Source organism: Rhodnius prolixus, unplaced genomic scaffold (assembly GCF_049639745.1).
Source record: "Rhodnius prolixus isolate KJV_2025 unplaced genomic scaffold, Rpr scaffold_3, whole genome shotgun sequence".
Lineage (NCBI taxonomy): Eukaryota > Metazoa > Arthropoda > Insecta > Hemiptera > Reduviidae > Rhodnius > Rhodnius prolixus.
The window spans coordinates 52,054,486-52,068,305 of NW_027411603.1; the positions used below are offsets into that span (position 1 = coordinate 52,054,486).

At 36.8% G+C, this 13,820-nt stretch overlaps 2 protein-coding genes across 2 annotated transcripts in view; one reads left to right on the plus strand and one right to left on the minus strand.

Moving 5' to 3' along the window:
* Positions 1–13,820, minus strand: part of eag (potassium voltage-gated channel protein ether a go-go) — a 364,129-nt gene that overhangs the window by 110,935 nt on the left and 239,374 nt on the right. The window lies entirely within an intron of this gene.
* Positions 7,570–13,794, plus strand: LOC141453531 (cytochrome P450 6k1-like). Its single transcript, XM_074126890.1, has 5 exons — positions 7,570–7,751; positions 9,773–10,685; positions 11,794–12,012; positions 12,105–12,350; positions 13,080–13,794. Exons 1-5 carry the CDS (start codon positions 7,749–7,751, stop codon positions 13,241–13,243), a joined length of 1,545 nt encoding a protein of 514 aa, XP_073982991.1. The 5' UTR covers positions 7,570–7,748; the 3' UTR covers positions 13,244–13,794.

The following is a 13,820-nucleotide window of genomic DNA, read 5'->3' on the forward strand; positions in this document are numbered from 1 at the left end:
AATGTCATTTTAAGGAAAAATCTTTGGAACCGTTTTTGAGAAAAACTAAAAATTAAAAAAAATAAATAATAAAAAAAATTTGGGTTTTTAAAATTTGTACAAAATTATTTGCATGTTGTTGTTGTAGATATTGTGTATTTATTGTTTTGAATTTTTATTAAGTAAGTAAAATTATTTCTTGTGATTTTAATTAATTATTATTAATTTACCCCCCAAAAATAGAATGTTTACTAGAAATAGTTTTTATATTTGTTCGGGGGCACATCCAGAATTTAGCCAGGGAGCTGGGGCAGGTTAGGTAAATGGAATTATGGAATTACTTTTAGAAAATGTGGTTAGGTCCACATTGCTGGATAATGTGTACCTTTAACACTAAACCTACCTACCTCATTTATGCATAACTATTCCTACCGTGACCGGTCAAATGACCGCACTTTAAAATCACTTTTTCTTATTTTAGTATGAAGATAATAATTATTTAACAATGAAAAAGCATAGTTTCTTTTGTTTAAAAATAAATCTCGTAGATTTTACTCTTTTTTGCATCATTTTTTTATAATAATTACAGGCTTCTCAATTGCAAATTTCCCGCATACTTATTTTTTACAGTTTAGACAGCATTTTTTTTAGTCTTATTGCCTTTGCAGTATCTTATTTGGCTATTTTCCGACCATTTGTTCGTGTACTAATATTTGTCATGCTTTTGCAATGATTACACAAATTTTGCCTTGAAATTTCACTTCCGGTAGTTTTTGATACAAAATCCATGGATTTATCCCGGGCCTAAGTCTAGAATAATGAAAACTATTTGTTAAGGCCATCTCCGAGATTTTCCACGGTTGTATTTCTTCCACGAGCCGTATACATTTCTGCTAATTTCAGAGCGACCAACTCCCCCAAGCGGAACTGTAGGTTCTCTCGGCTTTCACGTTTTCCCAAAAATGGAAAGCCTTTTATTGCATCGCACGCTAGCCAAGATTTGATACCAAATTTGTCCGGTTTATTTGGCATGTGAGTAAATCTGCATCTTGATTTTGTTGGGAACAAAAATGTCCTTGGAAGAGATATATGCCCTTGGTTAGAACAGTTTTGACTGTTCTCTATGAATTTGTTCCAAAATTTAGAAATCAAAGCAAATTTATCGGTTTGTAAACGATTATTTCTTTGATCCACTCGAATAAACCTCAAAATTTCCGTCTATACATTCCTGCTCACAGTGTTTGAGAAGAATGCTCGTCCCTATTTTTGTTCCAGTGAAAAGGGCAAATCTTACATTTTTCGCTCATATGCACCACATGCAAACAATAATCCGATAAATGCATCATCAAATTGTTTTTTCGAGAGAATTCTGTTACAAATAATAATAATAATAATAAAATAAGTAAATAAAATTAAGATATTCAGCCGGTCAAATGACCGGAGGCGGTAGTTAAGACGGACTACAAATTTTTCTCAAAAATCAAATATTAGGAAAAGAAGTGAATGTTAAAAAAACAATTTTATACATATTTTAAGAAAAGTCGTGAAGTTTAATGGCGGTATGATGACGCTGTAATTAGAAAATTCAAATCTTTTTTTTTTTTTTTTTTTTTTTATTTTTTTTAATTTGTTTATTTATTTTGCAACTGTATGCAGTACAATAAGCAAAAGTGATGAGTGAAAAGGGATGGCACAAATACACATGCACGTATATGCATATCCATACACATACGCGCACATGCATGTGCACCAAGGGCGTGATTGGAGTGAACGACGACCATCCAGTGATGGAAGCCGTTAGTTCGCCAGATTGGCAAGCTTACACAGCAACCATCCTAGGAGGTCGGCGTTGTGTTGAGATGGTCGCGTGGCCACCGCCGCTTTAGTCTGCGTTGAGGATTAGAAGGAAGTGTTGTGGTAGACATGTTGTGAATCAGAAGGTTGTAGTGACCGTGTAGATTTGAATGGAGTTTTGTGTATCGAGTTTGGGCTATTTCAGAAACGAGAGGAATATTGAGATCAGAGTGTATAGTATGATTGGAGACGTAGAAGGGAGCGTTAACTATTGTTCTTAGAATTTTAGATTGTAAGGTCTGAAGTCGGTTGATGTTCGATTTTTTGGCGCTTCCGTAAAGTTGTATTCCGTACGTCCATATTGGGGCAAGTAGAGCGGTATATAGTGTTCGTTTGTTTGTCAGGGTCAGTTTTGATCGTTTGTCGAGTAGTCTTTTCAACATTTTATACCTCAGATTGAGGTCAGTTCGTTTGAGTCTCGTGTGTGGGTTCCATGTTAGTCGTTTGTCAAGATGTAGTCCGAGATATCGTACTTGGTTAGTCATTGGTATGGAAGTATTGTGGAAGGAGAGAGGAGGGAGAGTTTTCTTGTTTAAGGTAAATACTATGTATTTAGATTTCATTTCATTCACTTTGATTCTCCACTTTTGCAGCCAAGGCTCTAGAAGATTGAGGTGTGATTGGAGGGCACGGCATGCTATTACAGGATCTAGATGAGGAGAAAGAATTGCAGTGTCGTCGGCGAATGTGAAAGTAATTGTAGTCGGGTTAGTTGGTAAGTCGGCAGTATAGAGAATATAAAGTAAGGGGGCTAGAATGCTTCCTTGAGGAACTCCAGCGAGTATTGGAAGGATAAGAGAAGAAGAAGAACCTTGTTTGACTTGGAAGAAACGGTCGGAGAGATAAGACTTAAGAATGAGGTAAAAGGTAGAAGACAGTAGGCGTTTGAGTTTATAAAGCAGTCCCGTGTGCCATACCCTGTCGAATGCTTGAGATATGTCAAGGAAGACACCCGGGCAATACTGCTTTAATTCAAGGGAAGTAGCGATTACATCCACCACTCGATGTGCTTGGAGAACAGTCGAGTGGCAACTCCGAAAACCGAACTGATGGTCAGGAATGATATTTAAAGGGGCTATTTCAGTTTGGAGGCGGAGTAGTAGAAGTTTTTCCAGGACTTTCCCCAGGATGGGTAGAAGGCTGATGGGTCGGTAAGAGCTTGGGATATGAGAAGGTTTATTTGGTTTAGGGATCATTGTTACAGAAGAGAATTTGTAGAGAATAGGAAAGTAAGTGGTTCGAAGTACAGCATTATAAAGAGTAGTAAGAAATACTATTGCTTTCTTGGAGAGTTGTAAAAGGATGTTAGCAGTAATCAGATCATAGCCCGGACTTTTCTTTTTGGGAAGACAGTTGATTACGTCCATGATGTCTTTAGGAGTGAATGGCTTGGGAGGAGGTGAAAGTTGTAAAGGGATGTCCAGTTCTTTGAGAATATGTTCAGTATGTTGTAAGTCTTGTACGTCGGGATGAGGAGTAAAGACTGTAGAAAGATGTTCGGCAAAGTACTGGGCTCTCTCCTCGTCGGATTTAGCCCAAGAATTGTCCGGGCGTCTTAGTGGGTGAGAAGTTTTTTTGTATTTGAGAATTCTTTTGGTTGCTGTCCACAGAGAGTTGTCTTCAGTTGTGAGTGATTGTGTATAATCAGAGAATTGGTCGTTAAAGTAGTCCCTTAGTTTTGTTGTCAGTTCTCTAGTAAGTTGGTTAAACAGTCTTTTGTGAGAGGGATATCTGGTGCGATGCCAAAGAGCTCTTGCGCGACGTTTGCGCGTTATCAGTTCTCTCAAGTGTATAGGTAGATTTAAAGGTAATGGTGCAGTTCTGTTGGGTGAAGTCCGTTGAGAAGAATGCCAAATACTTTGCTGGATAGCGGTAGTCAAGTATGCCACGTTATCGTCTAGTTGTTGAGGAGTTTTTAAGGACACATTTAAGTTCAGTTTTTCGTCAAGAGTTTCTCGAAATAAGTCCCAGTCAACAGTTCCGTTTATTAGGGTTTGTCGGGGAAGAGCTTGTTTTGGGTGAATGTCAAGGGTTAGAATGACGGGGCTATGATCTGAAGACAAGTCGTTTAATGTGTGTATGTCAGTGTGTAAAGAGGTAATATTGGAACAGATAAAGAAGTCAAGAAGGTCAGGTCTTTTGCGTGGAGAAGTTGGCCAGTAAGTCGGTTGAGAAGGGGATAAGGAAATGTAACTATTTTGATTGAGGATGGTGCTAAGAGTTCGACCTCTCGGATTCGCCACCCGGCTGCCCCAACTGGGATGCTTAGCGTTGTAATCGCCACCACATATGAAACGAGAACCGAGAGAAGAGAGAAAGGATGAGAAATCGTTTTGATGGATATTGTGGTTAGGAGGACAGTAAACAGCTGCAAAAGTGTAGGAGAAGGGCTCTGTCAGTAAAGAGACTACTGTAGATTGTAGGAAGGGTGTAGCGTTGTAGGGAATTAAGAAATGTTGTAAAGAAGTTCGAATAAGTATTGCAGTTCCTCCGTGTCCAGTTCCGTCGGGGTGATTGGTCTTGTAAGTCGTGTAGCCTGGGATGAAAAATCTTGATCTGTCAGTGAAGTGCGTCTCAGTTATAAGGGCGATGTCAATACGTTTGTCTCGTAGTAATATTTCTAGTTCATGTCTGCGGTTAATCAGTCCATTAGAATTCCAGAGGATGATGGTGAGAGAGTGTTGTGAAAGAGCCATTAAGGAGATTGGTTAGGAAGGAGTCTGGAAACGACAGTTGTAAGGAGAGATATCAGAGGTGTGATGAGGGATTTGAAGTCTGTTAAGAAGCTTGTGAGAAGTGTATTGATGTCTCCTGTGGATGAGGTTGTGGGCATTTGAGAAATAGGAGGCGGCTGAGGTCCCGCGGCCACCCTTGCATATGATAGGTTTTGGTTATTGAAGGGAGTATGCAGAGGAGGAAAGTTTCTTGACTGTTGTGTTGGAGGTGGTTGTGGAGTACTCCGTTGTGCTGACCGATGTTCGTACACGGGAGGCTGTCTCCGAGCTCGCTGCAACTCTCTGTACACCATACACCCTTTATAGCTGGCTGTATGGTCGCCGCTGCAAAGAGCACACTTGGCTGGTGTGGTTGGCATCTTGCCGCAATCTTGAGTAAAGTGCTCGCCGGCACACTTTACGCACCTTGGTCTGTGCTGACAATAGCTCTTCGTATGCCCGTACTCCTGGCAACGCTTGCACTGCACAACAATCCGTTGCTTGTGTGGCTCTTCAACCTTTATTCTAGAGTAACAAAGAGTTTCTATATTAAAAACATCTTTGTTATTTGGCCGTGGTTCGAGATCCACAAAGAAGAGAGGCAAAGTTTGTTTGGTGATTGGATGAATAACTGGAGCCACATTTCGAACAGTGTGGCCCAGCTCACTTAGTTCTTCCTTTATGAATTCGACGGGAACGCTTTGATGGAGGTGTCTTAAGACTACCCTGTAGGGTTTGTCTTCCTCCAGTTGGAAGGTATGGTAGTCTGCATTATTTTGTTTGAGGTACCTGATGATACCCCTGTAGCTGTCGATTGTTTTTGCGTGGATGACTAGATCTGAGATTCTTGCTTTACATATAAAGGTATCTCTTCCCACGAGTTGCGATAATGCAGCGCATAAAACACTGTACTGACTGAGGTTTTTCACGTAAATAGGAGGTGGCTTGTGGACACGTATTGAGGCGGGCGCTGCAGTCTCCATGTCCTGTAGATCAGTCAAAGGAGCGAAGGGATTATTAGTCAGCACTCCTGGAGGAGCCGTAACAGTTGCTAGGCCCCGAGCTACTTCGGGTTTCTCAGCTGAGGGCGTCGCTGGTTGCAAAAAGGCAGGAAGGTTTTGTGGTTGATCAATGGGGCCCTGGGGTCCTTTCTTGGCAGAGGCATTCCGTGTGCTTTTGGTTTTTTTGCATTTTTTGGGGGAGACACCGGAAGGATAGTTCCTCTTGTAAGAAGTGGACGTAGTGGACTCGTTGTCCGTGGAGGTCGCTATTACTGTGCGGTCACTAGAATTGCTCATCGTGAAAGAGAAATAAATAAGAGAATAACAATATAAACAGAAAGAGAGTAATAAAAAGTTAGTAAACAAAAAAGAAAATCGAACTATATGCGTATGTACACTGCCTAACACTAATAATAATATTTACAATTTTACAGATGATTATAATTATAAAAAAAATGTTAAAGTTACTGTCCAGGTTAAATTTATAAAATTACTTTTTTAATACACTGCTGTTATTTATATAGTTTATTAGATCCTAAAACTGAAATACTCACTAAAAATAATAATTGTCACATAATATAAGTTAATAATAATGCTAATAAATTGTCACTAGGAAAAGAAAGAAAAAACAAACTTCCGAACACAATGTACCGGAGAATGTTTTAGAAACAAGTACCACTTAAGGTAAGGTACTTACTTACCAAAAATCGGCACAAATAGTCCATAAATTACCAAAAAACTTTTAATTTTAATAAGCACAATAAATAATCGCGTCTTGCTTACATTGAAAATTCAAATCAAATTTAAAAAAACGGTTAATTGACCGGTCGTGGTAGGTTTAGTGTTAATTTTATCCGTCATACTAGCATGCAGGTTTTTTTTTGTATCCCTGACCGGTATCGTAATTTCATCCATCATGAGAGATAGATTAAACAGTTTGGTGTAGAGATTTTGACTTCATTTACACTGATAGTTATCAAGTGTTTTGAAGTCGAAATCTTTTCACCAATTTGATTAACCTATCTCTCGTGATGGATTAAATTACGATACCGGTCAGGGATACAAAAAAACCAGGATGCTGTGACGGATAAAATAAACAAAATTACTATTCTTTCCAAAAAAAAGGTTCAACACAAAAGTGATTGTTTTCGGGAATATATTTAGAAAATAATGTTTCGCTTAATAATAATCGCTTTGAAATAATCATTAAATGCCAATAATTAATAAGTACATGATTTTAAGAAAAGTTTAAATACTTTTGCCTCAGACGGGGGTCTGTTCCTTCAAGATAATATTGCCACTAGAATTAGTCATACATAATCGGTGAGCGTTTTCCGCAAGTCTGGGTAGAGATGCCATGAGAGAGCTAATGATCGCCACTTTAAAAAAGCATGCCCCGTCGTATTAAGCATGTGTTCATCATTGAAGAATAAGCACGGATTATTCGAGACCATTAATTATTGTCAATCTCGCCTTAATGTTTATTTAATTTTATATTTTTAAGGCGTGTCAACATGTAGGGTTATTGGAGCCCGGAGCTTTTTTTTTCCTGGGCACTGCTGGATTCCGGACAGTGTTCTCTCGTTACAGACAACCCTGTCCATCTGCGCGGCTGGTGAGTTTGTAAGAAGCTCCTAGGAAGAGAAAATCTCTGCATTGGAATACAATATATTTTGACCTCTGACCTAATCTCTTCACTGACCTCTCCTTATTAAAACAATTTTCTTATTTAATTTTATTTCCGGGTTCTGTAATTTGTTGTTAGCGCACAATTTAAAAGTGGGGCCAAATTTAGGCCAATCATTGAAGAGGTTAGTTAAAGTAAAATTAGTAAAACTGGAAGCGTTTACAAGCTGTTATTGTTTACTTTTACACTTTATTTGTTATTGTTTTCGATCTTTACCTTGAAAAATGACATTGTAAGAATCCACTTGTAAACAAGAATTTAATTATCTTTTATTTGAATTAAAAGATAATATTTAATTTCAAAATTATATATGGCTCATTTTTCCGTCCCATATTCACTGAAGTTATTGTTTCTTTAGTAGGAATTGTGGGATCTATTTGGCCCTAATTTCCCTCGGGTTTATTTTGACCTTGAACGGTGTACGAGTATAATTTATTTTCAATTTTCATTTTGTTTTTTTAGAAGGACGAGCAACGATTAAAGGAAAGATAATTATTACAAATTCTTAGCAAAATGGTACGTATTTAAATTGTATTTATCTATTTTTTTGTTTTTTCTGGAATTAATGATAGAAAAATGAAGGTCATTAAATTCGTGGGTTATGAAAAAGTGAAGTGTAAATATCACTCAAAATTTGGGATTCTATTTGGGCCAAAAACAGAGCTGTCCAATAGGCGGGCGGCCCCCTCAATAGCCTAAACCACTTTTCGCGGCCTTTCTAGGATTTCGCGATTTGTTAATTTATTTTTCTTTTCAATGTTTTGGTCTTTGTTTTCACTTTGATTTATTGCCTTCTTGTTAAAGAGGCTAAAAATTGATAACGCAATTAATTACTATGTATTATCTGTTAATAATTATTTTGCAATATTTACCAATACATTGGCAGCAGATATTGAAGAACAACTTAAGTGATTTATAGAATTCTGTGGCCTTTTATTTTTTTTTTGATGAGGGGTGGAGAAAGGCATCGACTTTTTCCGGCCACTTTCAATCAAAGTTTTCCCAACTTATGTGACTTTGTTTGTCAAATAATATCAACGTTTGGTGGTACAATTACTAACGTGAGATGGCTAGCTGCTAATGTCGCTATTCGCCCTCATATATCACATTGAATGGGTAAATACCCAATTTATTTTTTCTTGCATTTTATAACTTTAATTTTTTATTTAACATATAGCATTTTATTTGTTTATTGGATGAAATCTGGTAAATATAATTTTGTAAAGTTTGTTAACCTGGATACCAAATTAAGGGTGCGTTCCACTAAGCGACCACAACGACCAAAACACACCTTCAGGCGTTCCACTTGGCGACCGCAGTCGTTGTGGTCGTGGCGAAAACGTCACTAATGACGTCACTATTTTCGCTCACGCGAAGCCCACAACGCCCAATCTATAGAGCTGGGTCGAAGTGGGCGTTCAGAAATATGGCGCAATTTTTAAAACAAAATATGGCGACCGAAAAAATTATCTCATGTAAATGAAAGTATTATTTCGTGTAAATAATAGAATGTGTTTCTCGAAAGTCTACAAAAAATAAATAAATAAATAATTACTTATCCCTTTACATACTAAATCACTGAATAACGACCAATTACACTGATAGCTAATACGTGGCCTAAGTTTTCGCTTTTTATCATTGCGATTTTGCAAAATTGCATTCCACTCTTCATCGGAACTAGATAAAGAACTTTCTAAAGCATTATTAATAAATATCCAACTGTTGCCACAAAAGACATTTTAATTTTATTTAAACGTAAATTTTATAAATACTCCACTAAAATGTAATAGAAAAAATGGAATTATATATATTCTTTTAATATAAGTCAACTTTACCAATAATTAATAAAGTTTATTATAACTGCTTATAAACGGGGTTAAAATTAAAAAATAACCTCTTCAAGCTTCTAACTTATTTTCGAGGCCGCCATATGTAATGTTTACATGATCGGTTAAAACGCCCACAGTCCGTTCCACTTGGGTTTTCGATCGCAACGCTCGCAAGCAAGTGGAACGGCCAAAACCGCGGTCGTGAGCGTGGTCGTTGTGGTCGCTTAGTGGAACGCACCCTTAGGCTGGAAACATAGTGGAGCGGCGGGCAAAGCGGCGATGATAGCGAAGAGCAAAGCGGCAAAAACAAAAACTAGAAATAGATAGAGTTGCTCTATCTTCGCTTTGCTCGCCACTATGCGCAGTCCCATATGTTAACTTGTGTTTGATTTCGCCGCTTTGCTCCTCGCTATCATCGCCGCTTTGCTCGCCGCTTCACTATGTTTCCAGCCTTAGTTTCCAAAAAAGGTTATATTTATGTTTGTGAGGTTAACAAGATTTTTGCTTGATTTTGTTTTTTAACGGATACATTCTAAGTACAACGCGTGCTAGTAGTTCCGGGAAAGTTCTAGATAAAAAAAAAGGGGAACCGATAGTCGGGAATAACCTCCACCCCTTCAGTGCTTTACGAGACATTTTGAAGAAGACGCCCCAAAATTACATTTCTAGGAAGCAACAAATTTAAAATGATTTCTATATGTTTTGCAGGAGTTAGCAGACGTAACATTATTCCTCATTGCAATACTTATCACATTGATAGCTTACAGTTTTACGACTCTGTTAGCTTATTGTGCATACTGGAAAAACAGAAGAATAGCCTATCTAAAACCTTTACCACTCTTCGGTAACTTCTTGCCAGTCTTCTGCTTAAAGAAATCAATTGGCGAAGTCTACATGGATGCATATTTTAAATTTCCAAAGGAGAAATTGGTCGGAGTTTATGAGACAGTGTTTCCAGTGTTAGTCGTCAGAGATCCGAAAATTGTGGAGAAAATTATGGTAAAAGATTTCCAACATTTTGTTGATCGTTCTCCGTTCGCCGATTCTAAAGGATTGTTCGGCTATGGTCTGTTCCAACTTAAAGGTACTGCTTGGCGTTCAGTCCGCTATAAGATCAGTCCAGCGTTTAGTAGCGGCAAGTTGAAGGTCATGTACAACGATATGGTGAATTGTACGGACGATATGATCGCACTTATCGGCAAGAATCTGAATACAGACTATGAAGTTCGCGAAGCGGTGGCTCTCTACGCGATCAACGTCATCGCGAACACAGTGTTCGGTATACAGATCAACAATAAAAGTGCGATAGATGAATTTATCAGGATGGGTACTTCAATATTTAATGTAACACCATTTAAATTTGTGGAAAATATTTCTTTGTATTTGGTACCAAAGTTTGGTGATTGGCTAGGGTTTAGTTTCGTGACACGCGAAGCTACCGATTACTTTAGAGCAGTAATAGCGAATACGCTTAAGCAACGTGAAAAGAGTAAATATCAACGCAACGATTACACACAACAGTTGCTGAAACTGAAGCAACAAGGTGCTTTGGAAGTGCAGTCTAAAGATGCTGAGGATGACGATCTTAGGGTGGATGGTGCTGCGCCCAGTGGCAATATTGGTTAGTAGAATGCGAATTTTTCAAATTTATTTTAATTATGAATGTTATACTATAATACCCTTCAGAGATTTGGGCACCTTCAGGTGTAAGAACAGCTCTAACCCTGACTGTTCCAATATTTACCTCTTCAATGATTCCTGAAGAGGTGCTTAATGTTTCTGCAGTATTTCTGTGTAACTCTTAGGTGATTCCACCCTATTCATATAAATATGATATTTGCCATTTACGCTTAAATCACCGTAAATCTTATTTTTCTTTGGAAACATTCTGTGTAAGGAAAAAAGATTCTCAAACACAATGAACTCCTCCGTCATCATATAATCTATCTTCCGATAGGAGGCTAATTCGCGATGTATAAGATTGATCGGTGAGAGGGTGTGAACGTTATTATAAAAATGACATTCCCATACTTTTTTCCCCCAATATGGGCTATTTATCAGATTTTTATAAATGTAAATACTTCTCTGAGAAAATGGGAATATAATTTAGTCTTTTTCTCATAATGTCTTAAAAATCACCAAGGTGTCATGAGGGGTCGCTCCCGACATTTAGGTTTTCTACCAAATCGAATGTTTCACTAGAATTTTGTTTTCTTTCTTTTTCTTTTTTAATAATTCGATATTTTCTAAAACTGCTCTTGCCTCGAGCCAAATCTTTTTGCATCCCAAACCGGTAGTTACTAAATCACAGTACATTCATACCTCGGTCTAGTCAAACTTCAAAATTATTTTGGTAGGAGCCAAACTATGTAGTGATATTTCATTAACCACGATGTCTCTTAACAAACCCAAGTGCAATAACACAATAGGAATAACATCATGTCCCTTTTTTTTTGGATCGCCTGCAAGCCGCAAGTTTATCTTCAGAGTGAATGGTGTAAAGATCGCCATACCAGTATCTTGGAGGTTGGCCCATTAACTTGTTCAGAACCTTTAATAGAGGAAGAATAGCCGCTTATTTCGGCCAATCTATCCAATTCTAATTTCCCGAAGTTCTTTTGTTTCCTGCTACCCGGACTAGAAGAACTAGTTTTTGACTTCCAGCACGAATTTACTTTTAATTTTTTTTTTTTTTTAAAAAAAAAGTGAATCATTTGTATTTCTTGTAGAAATAACAGACGACTTGCTGGTCGGCCAAGCGTTCCAGTTCCTATCGGCTGGATTAGATCCAATGATGGTGGTCACATTATCTCTTATTTACGATCTGGCACTTCATCCGGAAATCCAAGAACGGGCTAGACAAGAAGTCCTAAAAGTAGTAGAGAAACACAATGGTTATTCCTACGCAAGTTTGTCGGATATGACGTATGTAGAGCAGTGTATACAAGGTAAGGTAAACTATATGTTTGTAATCTCGCCTCTGATAGTAAGGGATTCCCGCTGAAATCCGCTTTTACAACGGAAATGTTGATTTTCGCAGAAACATTAAGAATACATCCGATAATCACATTCCTGATCCGAGAATGTACAAAGAATTACTACCTTTCTGAGGCGAACCTGGAAGTAAAGAAAGGCCAGAAAGTAGTCATACCAATTGGAGCTCTGCAGATGGATCCAAAGTACTATCCAGATCCAGAAGTCTATAATCCAGAAAGGTTCCCACCAAATGTCAGCAAACAGAATTTCACTTATTTACCATTTGGTGATGGTCCCAGATTTTGTATAGGTAATTCTTGCTTTTATTTAATTGGTAATTGGATATTTGGGGAGTGTGTGGGAAAGAGGGGAATTGCGGCACACGTTTCAATTTGTATTTTTCCTGCGGAACACTAACACCCCAAAATTTGGAGTACTAGTGAGGTATTCGTAAGTATTGGTTTGGAAGACTATAAAAGAAATTGCATTGTTGAATGAAATCTATTAGTTTGTTTTAATTAATAGATTTTGGGGACTGATTTATTAATCCAAAAGTAAGAGAGATTATTGCCATTTTCAGTCGTTAATATTTTGCCAAGCTTTAGTCCTAGGGAAGAATTGGATTGATCTTCAGGGCTAAGGAACATATTTTATAGTAAAAGATTATAGTATACATTAATTTGTATAACATTAATTTACAAGAATTAATTACCTAATTATATAGACGATTAAAATATTTTATTAAATTTGTTACATATTGGTCTTTATTAAGATATTAGAATTGTTAATAAGCCCAAGCCCTGAAGATGGCCTAGTCCCTGGGTCGAAAGCTGGGCGAAAATAAAAAGTAACATAATGACTGAAATTGGCAACATTCATTCATCCTTCTTCATTTATTTCTATTATTACATTTAAAGATACAATTAATGCTAATTTATACTTTTAATAGACAAAATTGTAATTTCATTCTGTAACATTAGCTTAATTTTTTTTTTTTCTCCAAATTTATCACAATAAATGATTAATCTCTGTTTTGCAGGTTTCCGATACGCCATGATCGTCATGAAACTTGGATTGGCAAAACTATTATCCAAATATAATTTTAAATTGAGTCCTAAAACTGAAATACCATTTGAATTGAATAAACAATCACTATTGGAGGTCCCTAAAAATCCAATACTGTTCAATATTACAGCAATTTGAATTTTATTTACATACAAATTGTTGCATTGTTGATTTGTTTGCATCGAATGCATTATCGTCTGTGAGTTTCTATTGTTTGTTTGTTTATTTTTGTGGGGAAAATTAGGGAAAATAGCAAAGTTGTTTCCATGTCTAACCTTAAAAAACTAGTAAATAGAACAGGATCAAATTTTCTATGTATGATGATGCTCAATATGACTCAAATATTTTAAATTGTACATTTTACATTTAACTATGTTTTAAAAGGTTGGGCTACCTCTGTTTTATCAACAAATACCTAATGCTTTTAAAAAATTAAGTATTACTTTCTCTTTATTACAACCTAAATTATTATTTTTTTAAATTGCTGGTACTTATTAATATTTTTATTAATTAGTATGATTATTTATTGCAATTTACGCTCATAAGTTTATCACAAGAGTTTATTTTTTGTTAAAGATAGTAAGAATTCTTGAGGATATTATCTCCGTCTGACGCCAATGCAATTATTGTCCGTGTTATCAAACACTTTTGTCTAGGATTTCGAACTGTTTTGTTGATATTTAAATAAACTTACAAATTTGTTAGTGAAAACAAA

Excerpts from the sequence above, each read along its gene's own strand:
- LOC141453531 (XM_074126890.1), top strand. Across the intron at positions 10,686-11,793 it reads TGCGCCCAGTGGCAATATTG|AAATAACAGACGACTTGCTG; the intron begins GTTAGTAGAATG and ends TATTTCTTGTAG. Across the intron at positions 12,351-13,079 it reads TGGTCCCAGATTTTGTATAG|GTTTCCGATACGCCATGATC; the intron begins GTAATTCTTGCT and ends TCTGTTTTGCAG.